Source organism: Bubalus bubalis, chromosome 4 (assembly GCF_019923935.1).
Source record: "Bubalus bubalis isolate 160015118507 breed Murrah chromosome 4, NDDB_SH_1, whole genome shotgun sequence".
NCBI lineage: Eukaryota > Metazoa > Chordata > Mammalia > Artiodactyla > Bovidae > Bubalus > Bubalus bubalis.
In genome coordinates this window covers 120,857,948-120,878,493 of record NC_059160.1, presented here as the reverse complement: position 1 = coordinate 120,878,493, position 20,546 = coordinate 120,857,948, and the positions used below count along the sequence as shown (strand labels likewise).

General features: G+C 42.6%; 1 protein-coding gene across 4 annotated transcripts in view; it reads left to right on the top strand.

The window, feature by feature from the left end:
* The window catches only part of LOC102407782 (centriole, cilia and spindle associated protein), a 34,526-nt gene that overhangs the window by 2,668 nt on the left and 11,312 nt on the right, over positions 1-20,546 (top strand). For 2 of the 4 annotated variants that reach the window (XM_025284474.2, XM_006063050.3), the window contains 2 exons: positions 10,940-11,205; positions 13,295-17,135. In XM_025284474.2, the coding sequence (XP_025140259.2) occupies positions 10,940-11,205; positions 13,295-13,471 (443 nt within the window). In that variant the 3' untranslated portion in view covers positions 13,472-17,135. Of the gene's footprint in view, positions 1-10,939; positions 11,206-13,204; positions 17,136-20,546 lie in introns of those variants that run through there. The other 2 variants (XM_006063052.4, XM_025284475.2) reach the window with 2 other exon arrangements.

Here is a 20,546-nt window from a genome sequence, read left to right as displayed (position 1 = left end):
TTTTGAGTTTCTATGAAACACAAACATTTAGTTCTTGTCTTTACTGAAACCATATGTACACATAGAATCATAGGGTTATATATGGCTTAGTACGGAGATACAGCAACCCTCCTCCTCCCCCACACCAATTAACCTATTCCCTAGGTGACCACTTCCCAGTCCTCTGGTTTTTCCTTGGTGTGTAATTCTGTTTTTCCAAGTAACATGGCTTTTATTAAGATTTGTTGATTTTGTTGTTGTTGTTGTTGAGTTTTTAGTACCATCTATTATTGGCTTTAATTCTTTTTGTGTATTGTGCTCAGTTGCTCAGTCATGTCCGACTGTTTGCAATCCCATGGACCGCAACCTGTCAAGCTTCTCAGTCCATGGGATTTCCCAGGCAGGAATACTGGAGTGGGTTGCCATTTCCTCCTCCAAGGGATCTTCCTGACCCAGGGATCAAACCCATGTCTCCTGCTTTGGCAGGTGAATTCTTTACCACTGAGCTACCTGCTGCTGCTGCTGCTGCTGCTGCTGCGTCGCCGTGTCCGACTCTGTGCGATCCCACAGATGGCAGCCCACCAGGCTCTGCCCTCCCTAGGATTCTCCAGGCAAGAACACTGGAGTGGGTTGCCATTTCCTTCTCCAATGCATGAAAGTGAAAAGTGAAGGTGAAGTCGCTCAGTCGTGTCCGACTCTTCACGATCTTATGGACTGCAGCCTACCAGGCTCCTTTATCCATGGGATTTTCCAGGCAAGAGTACTGGAGTGGGTTGCCAATGCCTTCTCCCTGAGCTACCTGGGAAGCCCTTAATTCTTTTTAGTGATCTCCTAACCCATACACCTGGTGCATCCTCACCCTTCTGGTATAGTCATCATAGAATTAGTTAGATTCAGTTAGGGCCTGTCGGAGAAGGCCTTTTTCACTTTCATGCATTGGAGAAGGAAATGGCAACCCACTCCAGTGTTCTTGCCTGGAGAATCCCAGGGACAGGGGAGCCTGGTGGGCTGCCGTCTATGGGGTCACACAGAGTCAGACAAGACTGAAGCGACTTAGCAGCAGCAGGGCCTGTGGAAGAGGTTGCTTAGAGCTACCCTATTTGCTGTGATTCCCTTTTCTTTCTGTGGCAATACCACCAACGCATCAGGTTCACTGTCACCCTCCCCATCTTAAGACATCCCTCCCAGGGCCTCTGACCTACTTCCACCTGGCCTGCTTGCTGCTCTGGCAGCCTGCTGCCTTGTTTCATCTTGGGAGGGCTCTTGGACGCCACCCCAGGGACTCCCTGCCTTCCCGCTTGGTAGGACCCTCTGTTGTGTGCCTCTCACATCATCTTCTTGCCTGGTTTATCCTCTCCTGGCAGAGATTATCTTCTAGTACCTTCCTGAGAAAGGGTGTGTGAGAGGCTTAATATTCTGAGATCTTGCATGTCAAAAGATTCTGCCCTCACAATTCAGTAAGTTTGTGATTAGGCATGAAATTCTAGGTTGGAAGTTTTTGTCTCTAAGAAATCTAGAGGCAGTGCTGTCTGGTACTGGGACTTCTGTAGTTGCTGTTATACTCCCGTGTCGTTCTCACTCTTAATCCCTCATAGATAACATGTTCCCTCCTCTGGAAGCTTCTAGGGTCTTCTCTTTGTCCTCTGTGTTCTGAAAATTATCCTCTGTCTAGGCCTGTTTTCCTCTAATGTGCTTCATGAATCCTTGCAAATCAAACTCCTATCTTGTAATCCTGGGAAGTTTTCTTGAATTGTTTTCTTATTACTATTATTTTTTTCTCTTTTCTTTCTGAACTCCTTAGTTGGATGTTAGACTTTACAAATATATCCTCTAATTTTCTACTTTGGCTTCCAATCCATCTGTCTTAAGAACTGTTGAATTGTTTTCTGGGTTTTCCTTCCTTCTCTCCTTCTCTTTAATCCTCTTTAAAAAATAGTATTCTGTTCTTGATTTGTACGTATAGTATCCTCACTTGTCCTGCTGAGGACTAGGAGTTTTTAGTTTTTGCATGTTTCTTTGGCACAGGTTTCCGCTCCCTTTCTCTGGATGTGTGTGTGTGTGTGTGTGTGTGTGCGTGTGTTTGTTTTAATTTAATTTGTAATCCTGTATTTCAAGTTAGCAGCTTTCCTCAAATGTCTCATGATTCTTGGCTTCTTGTTCTTATTTAAGAGATGGTACTAAAAAGCTGTTGGGAAATTGCCTGGGTGTGGGGTGTGGGTGTGGGAATGCTTGTTCACTGTGAAACGCCTTCTCTCTGTAGCCATCATGCTTTCAAGAGTGTCTAGAATGTGTCCAATTCTTTTCTTCATATTTACATTTCTTTTTAAATTAAATTTTAGTTTTAAACCAGTTACGCATATGCATAATTTTTAAAAGTATGCCTAAAATGAAAAAGTAATCCTGGCCCATTCACCACCCATGCCCCTTGCTCCCTGGAGTAACTCTGCCTTTCTTTTCAGCTCTGTGGCCAATGATTTTCTCATTCAGACTAATGTTGGCTTTTTTATTTTGAAAATTGTGTATTGACTTCCCGTAATGGGAGATGATTTAGTTTAAGATCTTAGCTTGGCCATTCCTCAAACCCTCCTTTCTTCCCACCTAGACATACACAAGCACCTCTTTTGTCCCACAGTACTAACTATATGACTATTTCATTGAAGTAGTATTCTATATTTGGATGATCATGGCTCTGTGTTATTTGCAGATAATCCATACAGTACATTTTGATTATATTTTCTTTGTTATTTATGTTTTTCCTAGAGGTGATTGTTGCTTTACTTGTATGTTTGCTTTTCTTTTTCCTTTTATAATTTAGCCAGAAATAGTCTGGTGGGACTGTAAAACTTGTTATATCCCAGGCACATTAGGTGTTGATTTGTTGCATTATTTTCCTTGGGGAAATAATTTTGGGGAACCCTTGACTCTCTTGTTTTAATTTCGACTTTGTGCTGTCCAGGTCTGACACTGCTGTCAGGCTGGGACTTCTCTTCATGTTTGCTGAGTATTCCTTTTGCTTTCCTCCTTTATCTGATCCCTGTTCTAGAAGCCTCCAATCTCCCTTCCTTTTGGTGGAGCACATCTTCTCTAAGTCCTGAGAATTGTTTAAAGGGAAGTGAAAATTTTGTCACCTTGAAGTCTAAAAATGCCTTTATTCAAGGCTGGATTGCCATTTGGGCAAGACAGAGACTTCCTAGGTTAGATATTTCAGTATTTGAAGGTATTATATTGAATCCTAGGTTTTGGTCTTATTGTTGAGAAATACCATGTCATTCCGACACTTCTTTTGTATATGTGACCTTTTTCTTTTTTGAAGTTTTAGGACAGTCCCTTTATCCTAGGTATTCTAAAATACTATGTGTCATTTTTCATTCATTGGGCTGATAACTTGGTGGGACTTTTTATTTAGTTTTTTAAAAAAACTTATGTTAGGCCACACCTCATGGCATGGCATGTGGGATATAGTTTCCTGACCAGGGATTGAACCTATACTCCCTGCATTGGGAGCACAGTGTTAACCACTGGACTGCCAGGGGAATCCCTTGGTGAGCCTTTTAAATCTAGAAACATTTATTTTCAGGTACTGTTTAAAATAATTTCTGTTCTGGGGACTTCCTTTGTGGTCCAGTGGTTATGACTCAATGCTGCCATTGCAAGGAGTATGGGTTTGATCCCTGGTCAGGGAATTAAGATCTCACATGCCATTCAGAGAGGCCAAAAAACATTTTAAAAACTTTTTAAAAATTTCTATTCATTTTTTTCTTGATAGTTATTTTTAGCTGGTTTGTATACCTCCTGGAGCAAACCTCTAATATTTTTATTTATTTATTTTTGAAAAATTGGAACTTTGGTTTTGTTTTGAGAATGCTTCAATTTTATCTTCTAAATTTTCTGTTGAAATTTTAGATTCTACCATTCTGGTTTTTAATTTCAAAGAGATTGCTTTTTTTGTCCCAAGTGTTCTTTTAAAAATTAACAAAAAATAGCATCCTTTCCTCTAACTCCCCCTCCACTCCCCTCCCCCACCCACCCTCCCCAAGCCATAAATATCCTTTGAGAGCTCTCTTATATTCCAAGCCTAGTTTTTTCCTCTATATTTTGGTCTCTTTCTTATTAAAGGATGTACTCTAATGCTTGCTTTTAGCCTGTCTGCTTATTTAAGAGGGAAGCTTGAAGGGCTTTTTGGGAGCTGTGTGCATGAAGGAGCTTGTGACTGTAAATTGTAGGGGGACTCTGCTGCTTTTCTGGGGGCTGCCCACATCAGTATCCGCTTGTTCTTGTGTTAGCTTACCAGACACTGCTCCTCCATCCTCCTGCCTGGGAGGGCCTGAGCCTGGCTGTCAGCATCCTGGGAACAGAGCTGGGGGAAAGGAGGAGGGACCCCATTCTTTACCACGCCATCCTGTTTTCATCCTGCCCCCCTCACTTCTCCTGTGCCTGCTGCCCGCTGGTCCTCCTCCTTTAGGGACCTGGGCTATGGGGTGAGGTGAGGGGGCAGCCACCGGCCTTGAGGACCACAGGAAGGACTGTTGAGGGTGTATCCATTGCTGCACAGCAGGCTTACCCTGGAAACTAGTACTTCAGGTTCCAGGTCTCACCTGTGAGCTCATGGTTTCTGTAAATTAGAATTTGGCCAAGGCACAGGGTGTGCCTTCTCTCTGCTGCGTGCTGACTGCAGCTGTCTGCTAGGACACTTGCAGGTGACTTCTTCATGTGCCTGGCCCTTCTCATCACTTGCAGGCCGGCCTCTAACAGTGAGCACTCCTGAGAGAGAGCTGGGCAGCTGCTGTATTGCCCATCATGACTTATTTCCAGGAGCCATGTGCCACCTCTTTCACCCCATTCTCTGCTCACAAAAATCTGCCCAGGTTCCAGGGCAAGCAGCATGGACCCTGGTTCTCAGCCGAGGCACATCCCTGTTAAGCTGTCACTGGAGCACGTGGCCTGGGGCACTGACTGATGCTGGGCCTGGCCTTCTGGGAAGTCTGGTGCCTCAGTGCCAGTTATGCACAGCTCCACGGTGTCCCGTGGGCCCTTCTCCTGCAGGGCGTTTGCATCTTCCTGCTGAGTCCCGTGAGTCATTTCTATGTCTTCATCACTTTGCACCTTCCAAAATTTGTCTGGTGTCTGCCTGCTTGCTCGTTGTCCTTTCCCTCTTTGGCCTTTGTTCCTCACTTTAGTGGGGTTTGAAGAGGAAGGGACTGTAATCTTGTGTCACCAGTGCACATTTAACCTGATGGCCTCATTTGCTCTATTTTTACTTATTTTTATTTTTTACCCTCTTTCTTTATTAGTCTTGCTAGGGGTTTGTGAATTCTGTTAATTTTTGTTCCAAGCTAACCCTTGGCCATGTCGGTTTTGTCTATTATGTGTTTATTAATTCATGATTTTTTCCCCTTAGTTTCATTTTTTAGTGCTTATTTTTATAATTTTTTTAATATTCTTTTTTTATTTTTTAAATTTGTTTTTATTTTTGGCTGTGCTGGGTCCTTGCTGCACGTGCTTTTCTCTAGTTGTGGCGGTGGGGCTGTTCTTCACTGCAGTGTGCAGGCTTCTCTCATTGTGGAGCACAGGCTCAAAGGCTTCAGCAGTTGTCCCACGTGGGCTCTGCAGTTGGGGTTCCCAGACTCTAGAGCACAGGCTCAGCAGTTGTGGTGCTCAGGCTTAGTTCTTCTGTCGCATGTGGGATCTTCCTGGACTAGGATTAAATCCGTCTCCTGCATTGGCAGGCCGATTCTTTACCACTGAGCCACCAGGGAAGCCCTTTTTATAACATTTTAAGATGGATGCTTATCATTGATTTTTTTTTCTTCCCTTGCCTTTTTTTCTTTTGATATATTGATTTAAGGCTCTAGATTTACTTCTGATTACTTCTTTAGCTGCATCATACTTAATGAAGAAATTTAGAAATATTTCTAATAAGAATGGGATTATGTTCTCTATCGCTATTACTTTTTTCTTTTTAAAAATTGTAGTAAACACACAACACAAATTATCATTTTAACAATTTTTAAGTGCATAGCTCAATGACATGGAGAACATTTACATTTTTGTGAAATAATATGATTTATTTTTGACCCATGCATTATTTAGAAATGTTTTTAAGGAAAGGGATATATTAGGAGTATGAGATTAACAGATAAAAACTACCATGTATAAAACAGATAAATAACAAGGATTTACTGTATAGCACAAGGAACTATATAGAATGTCTGATAATAACCTATAGTAGAAAGTGGCCTGAAAGAATGTATCTATATAACTGAATCACTTTGCTGTAACCTAAAACTAATACCATATTGTAGTTCAATTTAAGAAAAAAAGAGAAATGTTAATTTTATAACTGGAGATTTTATTTATCTACTGGCCATGCCACGAGACTCACAGGATCTTAGTTCTCTAACCAGGGATTGAACTCTGACCCTCAGTGGTGAAAGCGTGGAGTTCTAACTACTGGACCACCAGGGGATTCTCCTATAGCTGGAGCTTGTGAAAGATATTTTTGCTGTTGTATCTAGCTTAATTAGGGCTTCCCTGGTGGCTCAGCAGTAAAGAATCCATCTGTAAGCAGGAGATGGGAGTTTGATTCCTAGGTTGGGAAGATCCCACTCCAGTATTCTTGCCTGGAGAATCCTGTGGACAGAGGAGCCTGGCAGACTACATAGTCCATAGGGTTACAAAGAGTTGAACATGACTCAAGTGACTGAGCATGAGCACGGTCTAGCTTAATTGCACAAGAGTCAGAGAATGCATACTGTAGATTGCAGTTTTGTGACTATATTAAGATTTTCTTTATAGCTTTGGCTGGGTAAATTCTTGTAAATGTTCCGCATGTGCTTGATAAGATTGTGTATTCTGTGGTTTTGAGTGCAGTATTCTGTATGTACCCATTGGGTCAAATGTGTTAATTTTGTTCAAATAGTTTTAAAAATCATTCTGTTCAAGTCAAACTTTCTGTAATGACGGGCAGTGTCTCTGTCTGGACCATGAAACATGCTAACCATGAGCCACATGTTTGAGCACTTGAACTCTGGTATAACTGAGGAAGTGAAAATTTGTTTCTAGCTAATTTTAATTAATATAAACTTATATTTAAGTCACCTCTGCTTCATGGCTTTTGTAATGAACAGTGTAGTCCTAAATCAAGGCTGAGTTGATTTTTGTCAGTTACTGAGAAAGGTGCTATTAGAATCTTCCACAATAACTGGTGATGACACTTTTTATCTGCCTGGAAATGGCTTTATTTAAAACTCTGAAAAGGATCTTGAAACATATATACACTTATCTTGTACCAGGCACTGTTTCAAGAGTTTTATAAGTATTAATTTTATAGTGATAAGTTCTATCTCTTCTGTGTTTTCCATTTTTTTTCTCGGCTACAGATATTTTTGAGCTTGTGTTTCTTCTTTAAATACATGTTATTTTTATGGTCTATTAGTGATAACCCCATTTCCCCAAGTCTCTTGCTCTTGCTGGACTTCCTTACTGTCTTGTCTCCTGTGTGACTGGTCATCATCCCCAGGACACTCACTGTTGTGTTCAGAAAATTATCTGTAGGAATAATCTGAGACCCAGGCTCCCTAGAGAGGATTTTAGTTTCTTGTGTTGGATACCGGTGGATACTGCTGTTTTTAATGTCAGACCTTTCAGTGATCCATGGTGAGGAGAACACTGGGGCCCCCCTGATCTGCAACCTGCTGTGACCTGGCTCTCCCTATCGCCTGTGCTCCTCTCGGTCATGTGAGACAGCCTGACTGCCCAGACCCAAGTCTGTCTTTAACAAAACTTGTGTAAATATTTTATCTTATGTTCGTTTATTGTATTTAATTGTGGTGCAGCACACCTAACATAACACTTAACCATCCAGTTTCTTTATTGAGGTATATTTGATTTATATGTTTCAGGTGTACAGCATGAAAGTCAAAGTCGCTCAGGCATGTCCAACTCTTTGCAACTCCATAGACTATGCATGGAATTTTCCCGGCCAGAATACTCGAGTGGGTAGCCTTCCCTTCTTCAGGGGATCTTCCCAACCCAGGGATCAAACCCAGATCTCCTGCATTGCAGGTGGATTCTTTACCAGCTGAGCCACCAGGGAAGCCCAGGTATACTGGAGTGGATAGCTTATCCCTTTTCCAGTGGATATTCCCAACCCAGGTATTGAACCTGGGTCTCTTGCATTGCAGGCAGATTCTTTACCAACTGAGCTATCAGGGAAGCCCTGGTGTACAACATAGTGATTGACGATTTCCATCTAGAGCTAGACAAAGTGTTGGCTGTATTCCCTGTGCTGTGCAATGTGCCCTTGTAGCTATTCGTGTTTACATAGTAGTTTGTGTCTCTTAAACCCTAGAATGCCCAGTCTTGTTTTGTCTTCATTCTCCTGCCCTCTCTGTAAAATTTGGCTCTGTTAATTGTTCTGTCCTTTTCTGAACATCCTTTTCCAGCTTCTCTCCTGGAAGCTTCTAGACTTTGCTGGCTGTTCTTTTCCCTGGCTCCCTCTCTGGCTCTCCTCATCCCTTCTACCGGCTCAGTAGGTGCTGGTGTCCAGGGGGCCAACCTCTGCTCCCCTTCCGCTGACTCTGTGTTCATTCTGGGGGATCTGCTCTGTGTCTGAGCCTCAGCCCCCACTTACCTGCTTATGACTTTCTCCAATTCCACATTCTCTTTTGGGCCCCTGATTAAGGGTTCTGCTGTGGCCTGCGTAGTGGTCCCAGGGGTGTCTCATACCTGAGTCATCAAGTACCCTTTTCCCATCTTTGATAGCTTTCTGCTGGAGGATAGTGTGACCATCCACTCCCAACCCCTGTAGGGGGCCCAAGATTCCTCTTTGCCTCCCAGCATTTGCTTTGTGTCTGTCACCCACTCAGCTGCCCGTCTAGCCCTCTGTGGCTCTCTGGAGAGGCCGGGGTACCACCTCCCAGTTCACAGGTGCCCAGGTGAGTCTGAGCACCAGCCAGGTGTGGCGGGCACTATCTGGTCCTTTTCTCCCTGTTTGGCCCCTGCCGGCATTGCCCCCTACCCTGGACTCTCCATCCTTTCTGCCCCCACCTCTGTGGGGCACGTTTGTTGCTAGATGCCACCTTTCTGAAATTCAGATAGGACCATAGCATTTTTCAGCCTAAAATCCTTCAGTGATTCTTCTTCACTTTTAGGAAAAGATAAAACTGTTTGGCATAGAAGGTCTTTATTTCCCCACTGCTACCCACTCACGCCTTCACCCTTAGACTCTCTATGTACCTGTCATTTTTAATTATTCTTTCTTCTCTTCATGTCTTTGTAGAAGCCAGTTCCCCGCTTGCTGGAATTCTCTTTCCTAATCTCTCCTTGGTTGGCTTTAGCTTGTCCTGTGAGCCAAATCATTATCATCTTCTGGGACATGCTCCCTGGAAGGTCTGAGTTAGACATATGGGGGCTGGAGAGGAAGAGAAGGAAATGAATCCCTGAAGATGAGTTGAGTTGTTTCCCCCTCTCTCAGTGTCGTAACTGCCCCAGGCATGGACCCCCTTCTACTTCCCGTTGTCTTGGTCCTGATGGGCTCTTTCCCTTCTACCTAGAGCCAGGGGAGGGAAGAGGATGAGGTGAGGACACATCACTCAGAAGACTGAGTGATGTGGGGATTTGGGTTCTCAGGATTCAGTATAAGACTGGCATCTCATGTGTCCCCAGAGAGCCTGAGTGCTGGGTTTATAGATACGGTGCACAGCCATGCAAAGCACTGAACCCCAGGGCTGGATGCGTGCTGTCTACTCCTTAAAATGCTTAGTAATAATAGAAATGATTTGGTAGATAAAGGTCATTGCTGAAGACAGAAATGCAGGTGATGTGTCAGGGTTCACACATGTGTGCTGTGTCTGGATTACATGGATGTCATCAGGGACGGGTCCACTATGAGTGAGGGACATGAGTGCGTCCTAAAAATGATGGGGTTTAGGAATAGGAACCTGTAAAATCACCACCTAGAGCCAAATTCTGGAGCCTCAGGAGCAAGGGGTTTTCTACAGATGTGAGCAAGGGGGTCTGTAAAGTGGTGCCCTGGATGCGCAGGAGCTCTTACTCAGAGATTAAAACATAGGCTCACTGGGGCTTTACACAAGGAATACAACCTGTATAAGATCACATAAGATTATAAGATCATATAGGATTATACAAATGGTTATAAAAATAATGATTGGACAGTCATAAAGGGTAATCAGGGGAAACAGCTATGTTCTGGAGTGTATCCTGAATGTCTGAGTACACCTCAGGTGTGCAGTCCATTCCCCACCAGAGTTTTACCAGCCTTGATGCCAGATTTAGGACTGTGTAGGCTAGGGGCCCTGGTTCATGTTGTCATGAATAAGAGCCCTCTTCCCAGCTCCTCCCCCTGGGTGCATGCAGCTGTACATGGAGGTGAGGAGCTAAGGAAAACGCTCCTTATTGTGATGGAGGGCTTTTCATGTTAAGGTCACCAGCCAGCTCTTATAAGGAGCTCGGGAGAGCTGAAAGGAGCATTTTCCATAGTCTTGGAGCATGACAAAGCAGTACAATCCTGAAACTCCAGTTGAGTAACTTAAAAACTAACCCTTTGCAGCTGATGAATGATTGTCACAAGTCCAGATCTGTCCCTGAAGCAAGATGGTAAATGACTGGATTTATCATGGGGAAAGCCATTAGGCTCTGGTGTTTTCTAGCCTTTTAGCTTTTAGTATTCAATTGAGGCTCGTAATCTCAGAATGCAAATGATGGTTGTTACTTTTGAATAGGCTTGGTTCAGTCTTGGTATTTATTGTTGATTTTAAAATGAGATAGACTAACTTGTTTCTGTCTGTCCATTTTAAGTGAAACTTGTAGAATCAAGCTGTAAGTAAAAGTTACTTAATTAGGCATTATGAATTTTTCATCTCAAATATTTAATTATGTGTAATTGTATGTAAACCTGAATTTAAAGCATTCATCCTGTTTTATCTCCTTTTTCAAAAAGCACTGCCAGTGAAAGATGTAAAAGAGAAACCTGAACGACAGATCAGGATGAGAGACCCTGAAAAATCAGCCAGCAGTACTGACCCTCAGCAACCACCAAGTGCCTTAGCTGCCCGAGGAAGCAGGAAAACCAAGAGTCCTCAGAGGTCATCCACTAGAATAAAAGAACACAGGCACCCGTTTGCCCTCTATGGGTGGGGAGAGAAACAGACGGATACAGGAAGCCAGAAAACTCACAATGTCTGTGCTTCTGCACCCATGCGTGAGGTAGGTGCCAGTGAACGGGCTTCTCTGCTTTCCCCTGGAGGGTGGGGTTGGCCTGGCTGCCACTGGCTATCATACCTGTGGTTGCTGTGATGTTTTGGGACATGGTAGGTCTCAGATGGGCCAAGGAAAGCCCAGGACTTGGCATCTGATTGCAAACAGGATGCAGGATGTTAGCTGCCTAGAGATTGGGGTTTTGCTGGGAGTTTTTGCTGACACCGAGCCAGGTATGCAGATGACTCCACTCTTATGGCAGAAAGTGAAGAGGAACTTAAAAGCCTCTTGATGAAAGTGAAAGAGGAGAGTGAAAAGGTTAGCTTAAAGCTCAACATGCAGAAAACTAAGATCATGGCATCTGGTCCCATCACTTCATGGGAAATAGATGGGGAAACAGTGGCTGACTTTATTTTTCTGGGCTCCAAAATCACTGCAGATGGTGACTGCAGCCATGAAATTAAAAGACGCTTACTCCTTGGAAGGAAAGTTATGACCAACCTAGATAGCATATTGAAAAGCAGAGATATTACTTTGCCAACAAAGGTCCATCTAGTCAAGGCTATGGTTTTCCCAGTGGTCATGTATGGATGTGAGAGTTGGACTGTGGTCTAGTCAAGGCTATGGTTTTTCCAGTGGTCATGTATGGATGTGAGAGTTGACTGTGAAGAAAGCTGAGCGCCGAAGAATTGATGCTTTTGAACTGTGGTGCTGGAGAAGATTCTTGCAAGTCCCTTGGACTGCAAGGAGATCCAACCAGTCCATCCTAAAGGAGGCCAGTCCTGGGTGTTCATTGGAAGGACTGATGCTGAAGCTGAAACTCCAATACTTTGGCCACCTGATGCAAAGAGCTGACTCATTGGAAAAGACCCCGATGCTGGGAAAGATTGAGGGCAGGAGGAGAAGGGGACGACAGAGGATGAAATGGCTGGATGGCATCACTGACTCGATGGAGATGAGTTTGGGTGAACTCCGGGAGTTGGTGATGGATAGGGAGGCCTGACGTGCTGCGATTCATGGGGTCGCAAAGAGTCAGACACGACTGAGTGACTGAACTGAACTGAACTGGTAGCTGGAAGGTTTTACTGACACCGAGCCAGGTGGAGAAGAGGCAGGACGCGGGGCTCTCAAGTTCCTGGGGCCCAGGAGGTAGAGCCGAGGGGCACAGCCAGGGCTAGCAGCTGCCGGTCTAGATTTGCCTCTGGCCTCCTGAGAGGCTCCTGCTCTGTTGGACTTGATAACTGGCATCTTACGCCTCAGCCCCTTTGTTGCTATCTGTCTATCAGATCACATCTGTGGTTCTCCACATCTATCTAGACTCCTGTTTTCTCTTTGGATTAAATTACAGTGATTGCATGTCCCCTGATCCGTCCCCCAAGGTTTAGTTCTCCTTGGACCCAGGCCTGGCATGTCCCCGTGCAAAGACCTGAGAACAAGGCAGACGAGGGCGCCTCACATGTGGGGTCATACAGCAATGATTGTGTTAGTGCTAACAGCATCCACCAGCCCAAAGCAAAGAAGGAGTGAAGAGAAGCAGAGGTGCAGGCTGTTTGAATTCCCATTAAATACTGCAGTCCAAGTTTACTGAACAGACTTCTGAACTCTAGCAGATAGTGTTGTTTGGAGTGATATTTGAGATAACAGAGTTGTCCTCTGGCAATCCTGTGGAGTTTAGTTGAATGGGGTTCATTAAACATCTTAGGTGGTAAAATCTTGAAATTTGTTAGTATTTTGCTATAAAATATATAAATTCCTTCAATGGAATACTTATTCTTGCTTAATGCTAAGGAGTTCCAATCCTTTTCCAGAGCCAGTTTCTCAAGGCACATGTAGATTAGTTGCTTACCATTTAAACTGAAATTTAGTCCGATGGACATTTTCTGTTGCCTAGTTTCTGTATTGCTGACAATGGGTAAGACAGAACTCAGGGGAATGGCTCTTCTGGAGAAACTTTTATTCACAGAAGTCTTGAATATGGTGAGACTGACTTGCCTCTGCCCTGCTGCAGGTGACCTGGAGGAAGCTTCATTGTGAATATTCTGGAAAATTAGTGCCAAAGCCACTTGAGTGACTGTTCATTCATTCTGACTCCCCTTAGATCCATGAATCAGCATTGCGAGCCAAGAGCAGAAGGCAGGTGGAGAAGAGGAGGCTGGCGGCTCAGAGGCAGCGGGCTCACTCTGCTGATGTGGAGAAAAATAGGCGGGTCAAGCCTGCCTCCTCAGAGAACCCATGGATGACAGAGTATATGAGATGCTACTCTGCCAGAGCTTGAGGGAAGGAACAGTTGCTTGGACAACCTCTTTTTAAAAGTGTAAATGAAAGAAAAGAACAAGACAAAAACTATCAAAAGCAATTGGACACAGGTGTAAGAAACCAACTGATTATGCAAGATTTTTCTTGGGGAATTTCCGAAAGATTGCCTCTTTTGATGAATCCTGGTCACCTACCTCAGCAGTAGGGTGACAACTGAAGCCATAGAAATTTGGTTATTTATGAGGAGAATTCCCTAAATCTTTGATATTCTTATAAGGGTTTTGTTTTAAAGCATCTTAATCTTTTAAGATACTGACACCAAATGCCTTTAAATGGCTGACAGATGCTTAACTTCAGTATCTATGCTCAGTTTAGGTGAAGCCTGTTTTCCTCCTGTTCTGAACAGCTTCTCAGATTCCATAGCTGGTAAGGTCACGCCAGCTTGCCACAGAAGATTCCTTTTCCTTATGTGTAGTTTGCTTTGAACATCAAGTTAAAAGTGAGTTTCAACACTACTTTTGATTCCATGTATAGTGAAAGTATTGTAGAACATTGGTAGTTCCTAAGCAATTAAATGTTTTTTGCGTTTCAGTTCAAGTACCACTTCATGTGGACTGTGATAGTTAAGAACTATCCGGGCTGGATGAGGGTCATCTTTTCTCTTTAAATTGTCATCTAGGCACTTATTAATAGTTTAGTTCAAGTGCATTCCAGTAAATGAAGTGTTTAGAAGTAGTACTGAAGTTTCTTTTGAGTCAAAGACTCACTTTTTAATTGAGATTTTTTAAGGACACTTGATGGGGTACCAGTCACTTGCTGCAGTCTCGCCTTTTGGCAGTCACCCACTGTGGACTTTTGCCTCTTCTAGAAGAGTTTAGCAATGATACTTACAATTTAAAATCTGAAATTTTACTTAGTAAATTGAGATTGTCTTGCTTACTGGGGGTGGGGGACAGATTTTAAGCTACCTATTAGAGATGTGGATCACCCCTACTTTTCTCCTCCATGGAACTTACCAATAACAAAGCCTTGATGATGTACATTGTTCAGACGTTTGGTTGAAATACATTCCTCACAGGTTCCTAGCTGATAGGTTTTGTGTAGAAGCTAATGTGAGGGGATGTTGCTGTGTGTATGGGCATAGATGTGAGCATTTCAATGAAGTGTTTCCTTCCCTCCAGTACATTTGCTTTTGGGGTAGAAAGTGGTTTTGAGAAACATTTTTTCCATTCAGCAGAGACAGGAATCTACAGTAAGGATGAATGCTAAATTCCTGATAAGAGAGAAAAAAGTTCTTTGCCAGCTTACCATGTAGAGATGTGTGAATGAAAATTTGGTGTTTGATGTGCATTTGAGCATTTCCTTGATATTTTTACTCTGGGTCTTTGAAGTATTATGGTTGATTTCTACAAAAATGTTTCATTCCATGTAAAATCTTCACACAGTATCATCTTACACAATCATATTAAGCTTTGCAAATTCGTATTGAAGAATCATGAGCTTTTAAAAACAACTTAAAATATCTGCGTTATTTTGAGGTGAATATATAGAGAGCTCTCCTAGTCACTACGATGTATGTTTAGTAAGAGAAAGGTCTATGTGTTGTCCAAAATGTCCTTGCTAGGGATTCTGGTGAATCTTGCTGTTATTATAATCCTTAAACACTCCAGGTATCTAAAGATGAAATTTCTGTGGTAATGTGGTGGCAACTGCCTTTAAGACCACTTCCGGCATGTATAGTTTCAAACACCAGCTCCAGTGTTCTGTTCCCGTTGTAGCTGACAGTCTTAGGAAGAGGCTGTGGGGAGTAGCTCAGGTCTACACTGATGGACTGCCTTAGAAACCCGACCCCTCAAGACCCTGAGCAAGCCAGACTCTCTCCTTTAAAACACAGACTTGTATTTAATATGGTTAATTACTACTGCAAACTCCACATGCAGATCTGGAAGAACCTAGAGGGTGATATTGGCCAGTATTTACCCCCCTTTTAAGTAGAAGACCAATGAACAAGATTTTTTAAAGTTTTTTAATGTGCATGAACAATGAATGAGTCAATATGAAGTAACTGGGAGTCCCCTTCCTGTGTCCAAGCCATTGGTTGGTTAGGGTTTCATTTTGTTCTTTCTCTTTAGGGGTAAAGATGATCTTTTGAACCTACAAAAATTTTTAAGTTGTAACAACTTGATGTCCTACTTTTTCCTTCTCACTAATGTCATTGTGATCATGTTCTTATTCCTTAAGACAGCTTATGAAACAGCGAGGTAATTTAAAATTGCCTATCATGTTGAAAAATTTGAAACTGAGAATCCAGTGATATTTAAATTATAGATTGAAATAACTGCTGCATAAGAGTCTCCTTTTAAAATTTTAGTTTTTAAGTTCTTAATTAAAACAACTTGTAACATGTTTTCTGTGTTTACTAAAAGCAATAATAAAATATTAAGTAACACCTGAATACTTTTGCTGGACTGAGGTGAATAAGAATAGGAATCTGTCCTTTTTCTTCCTTTTAAAACCTAGAAGACTGCTCTATTTATGAGGTGTCAAATGCTTGTACTCTCCCATTGCCAGAAAATTCCCAAGTACCTATATACATTTCTTTTAAAGTCTACTAAAAGTAAAATAGGGTATAGTTTATCTGAATTGCTTGTAATGTAGTAAGCACACACTTGTGGTGCTTCTTATGAAATAGCTTTGTCATTGATTCATCAGATGTAGATTACTAGTAATTTGAAAGCTTTAAGCACTTTGATGAGAAAGTACTGACATTTCCGCTGATAAAGTTTACGTCCAGCACAGCCTCAGCACTGAAAAGCCACCTTTCTGTTGTCCATTTTAGCTGGCTGAGTTTGCATGACCCAGCTAAAATGCACAACAGAAAGGTGGCTTTTGAGTGCTGAGGCTGTGCTAGACGTAAACTTTATCAGCGGAAATGTTAGTACTTGCTCATCAAAGTGTTCAAATGTATTGCTGGCAAAGAGGAAGAGGGGCCAAGCATATGTTAAAAGTGAAAACAACTGTCTTGTTGACTACTTCAGTGAAAAATAGCTCAGTGGGCACTTTTACGTTTCACTGGACTAGATAAAAAAATGGTGCTAATATTTATACAGTCTGATTCTGTAGTTGGTTTGGGATCAAATTGCCAATGCCTGACTCATGGGTCCTTACCATAGTCTTATAATCAGTTAAATAGTATTTAAAAAGTGGTCCTAAAAGTGTAACCATGTATAATATTTGAAATGGATTTTGTACAATAGGCTGTATAGGGAGCTGTCCACTCTGTTTACTTAGTACCAGATTCTGTGAGAGGAGCCACGTCCAGGGTTGAGGCCCAGGTTTCCTCCCAGCCTGCTGGTGTGAGAGGAGCAAGCTGCTCCTTTATTATTTATTTCCATTTTGAAAGTCAGGACACCTGAGTGAAGACACTGGAGGCCTCTTTTTGGATTTCTTTACAATTAGCAGAACTGTTTTCCAGAGCTGTGTGCCTGTGTTGTTGTTGTATGTGTATTTTGAGCACTGCACTCACTTTAACATTCTGAAGGCACTAAGGCCGCGCACCTGCGGTCACAGAGCTCAGGCGGTGGGCATTCGGGGCTGTGTTTTCTAAGAACTGTGTGTTGCTTTTAGCTTGTATTTAATATTGTAGTTACTTGGAAAAATGTGAATAAAGTTCATTAATACTACAGGCTAAGCTTCTGTTTTGTGGGCAGTAATTCTGATTAGTACATTAATGGTTGAAGAGAATTCGATGATTATATGGACTCCTAAATGTATTTTTCATTAGATAAATATTTAGTAAGGTATATTACATCCAGGAAAAGATACTTTCTGTGTATACACTTTGAAATAAACTCCACATTTTCCCAGTCTTTCCCTCATACCTTATTGCTTTGAAAATTACAAAACGGATAGGGCATGGGCAAAAGAAGCTTAAAGAGATTTGTTGTTTAGTTTCATTCAGCTCGTTGTGAACCCATGCACTGTAGCCCACCAAGCTTCTCTGTCCATATGATTTCCCAAGCAAGAATACTGGAGTGGGTTTCCATTTCCTTCTCTAGGGACCTTCCTGACCCAGGGATCAAATCCAAGTCTCCTACACTGGCAGGCAGATTCTTTACCACTGAGCCACCAGAGAAGCCCTAACTCAAAGAGAAGTATAGAGTAAAAAGTCAAAGTTCCTTTCAATACCACCCCCTCACCAATATTCTACATCCCTTCTTAGAGGAAACCAGACCTTTTTTCACAGGCACTTGGAGGTACATATACACTGTACTGTTTTGTTTTGTTTTGTTTTGCACAAATATGGAATAATGCAATGCATATTCTGTAACTCCCCAGCTTTCCCTCACCTGCTCTCCTTGTTCATACTGTCCCCCTGATCCTAATTAGCCAGCCAAGCACCTTTGAGAGTGGGCTGCCTGGCAGACCCCTCCTCAGGTCTCAGACTGACCACAAAATTCTGTACATGTGAGGCAGGTCCAAAGAGCACTGCAAAAGCTTTGAAGGCTGAACTGGCATTGGATCCAGCATGCCAGGACTTGGGGCCTGAGCCTAAACAGATTGATTACTTGATAAAACAAAAATGCCACCATTCTCCATAGGACTTGGTTGTGTTTCATCATGTAATATTCAAAATACCTATGAGGCCCTCCAAATTACTCAGCATATGAAACCATGAAAATGGCTATCATGGAAAAAGGCAATCAGCTGCCATCATAGCCTTGAAGGAAGCTATTATTGAAAAGTTCAAATGAATGATCACACTCTTGAAATAAGTATTAAAATAGAAATTATCAATAGAGAAATAGATAATAGGAAAATCAAGTGACAATATTAGAACTGAAAAATACTTCAACTGAAATTTAAAAAATCTTGCTGGATAGACAGAATAGCAGGTTGAAGATGACAAAATAAAATAATAGATCAATACAAATCATCCAATCTGAAGAACAGAAAAGGGCTGGAGAAAAGTTTCCAGGTTGTGTTATAGGAATCATAGAGAAGAGGAAGAGTGTAGTGCTTTAAAATCATCTGCAGAAATGATGGCTAAAATCCTTCCAGGTGAGCTGAGTGAAGCTGAAACAGAATAAACCCAAGAAATCCAAGCCCAGATAACATCATTAACTGTTGAAAACTAACAGACATCTTGAACGCAGCCAGGGAAAAGTGAGAGTGACTTACAGGGGGACAGTTCATATGCCGATGCATTTTTTTCATCAGAAACTATGGAGGCCAGAAGTAAGTGGCACATTTCTTAAGGTGCTGAAAGAAAAGAACTGTCAACTTAGAATTCTATATCCAGTGAAATATCCCTTAGGAATGAGGGTGAAATAAAGACATTCTCAGATGCAGGAAAACTAAGAGAATTGAGAGCCAGAAGACCTGCTCTAAACAAACAGCCAAAGGATGTATTCAGACAGGAGAGAAGTGATACCAAAGGAACCTGGGAGCATGGGGAATGAGAACAGCAGTTCTAGAATTTGGTCATTTGTTCTCGGTCCCAGAAACAGCTCCAGAGCCAGAAAGTTGAAAGGAGTACCTTGTCATTCATAATAAGCCCCCTTTTCAACACACATTTTTGAAGTGACTTTTGGCCAGCCCTAAGAATACTGTCTGGTTGCCAGGGAAACTGACTGCAAAGAAAGGGTTGGGACTTTGAGTCCTACCCCCAACCTCTGACCTCCAGGGAGGAGAGAGGGGCTGGAGATTGCGTCAGTCACCAATGGCCAATGACTTAATCACTCACACCTATATGATGAAGCCTCTGTAAAACCCAGAAATCCAGGGTTCATGGAGTTTTCTGGTCAGTGAACAGGTGGAGATGTGAGAATGGTGCCCACAGAGCAGGGAAACTGCACCCTTTCCCCTACCATGCCCCCTACATGTCTTCCATCTGGGTGTTTTTGAGTTATATCCTCTACAATAAGGCAGTAATCAAGTAAGTAAATTGTTTTTCTGACTCCTGTGAGCTGCTGTAGCAAATTAGTTGAACCCAAGGAGGGGGTCCTGGGGTGGTTGCTCAGAAGCACAGGTGACAGCCTGGACCTGTGATTGGCATCTGAAGTTGGGATAGGGGCAGGCTCATGGGGCTGCCACTCTCTCCAAGTATGTTGTCAGAATTGAGCTGAACTGAAGGACACTCAGCTGAGGTTGAAAAACTGCTTGATATGTGGGAAGCCTCTTCTCACCTGGGGTCAGAGTTGGTCAGAGGCGGACAAGTTCTATAGTGGAGGAGACACAGCAGTGGGCTTTCACTCAGACCCTAACAACAGAGCTTGCAAAGAGATGAGCATCTGTGCCAACAGTGAGAGTGTGAATGTGTGAATGTTCCTAAAATCTGCCAGACTCTTGTGGGGAGCATGGCAGACAGCATCTCTACAAAATGACAGAATGCAAGATGAACTGGGGCTCTTGCACGCATGGGGACAGCAGCACTATGACAGGAAACAAAGTGGCTCTGGTGGCTGGATTTTACTGATCTGCCTGTCCTCTTAGTGTAGTCTCTTAAACTGGTTTTCCAGTAAAAGGGAAAAAAATAAATAGTTAAAAAAAAATTACATGCCAATCATCTTATAAAGTTTTAAGGTTTTTATAGCCTGGACTCAGGGCCTTTGATATAGCTAATACTCCATACATCACAGAAGCCATATAAATCACTGTCTTTAATATGGATTATACAATAAAATAAAAATTGCTGCTGCTGCTGCTAAGTCGCTTTAGTCGTGTCTGACTCTGTGCAACCCCATAGACGGCAGCCCACCAGGCTCCACCGTCCCTGGGATTCTCCAGGCAAGAACACTGGAGTGGTTGCCATTTCCTTCTCCAATGCATGAAAGAGAAAAGTGAAAGTGAAGTTGCTCAGTCGTGTCTGACTCTTAGCGACCCCATGGACTGCAGCCTACCAGGCTCCTCCGTCCATGGATTTTCCAGGCAAGAGTACTGGAATGGGGTGCCATTGCCTTCTCCGAAAATAAAAATTATTACTCTATTAAAAAAAATTTAAAAACTACAAAGCAAATTGTCCTGAGGCAAAATATTATGAAGGAACACATCTGACTCCTGAAAAGAGAACTAGACAAATTTACAATTAAAGA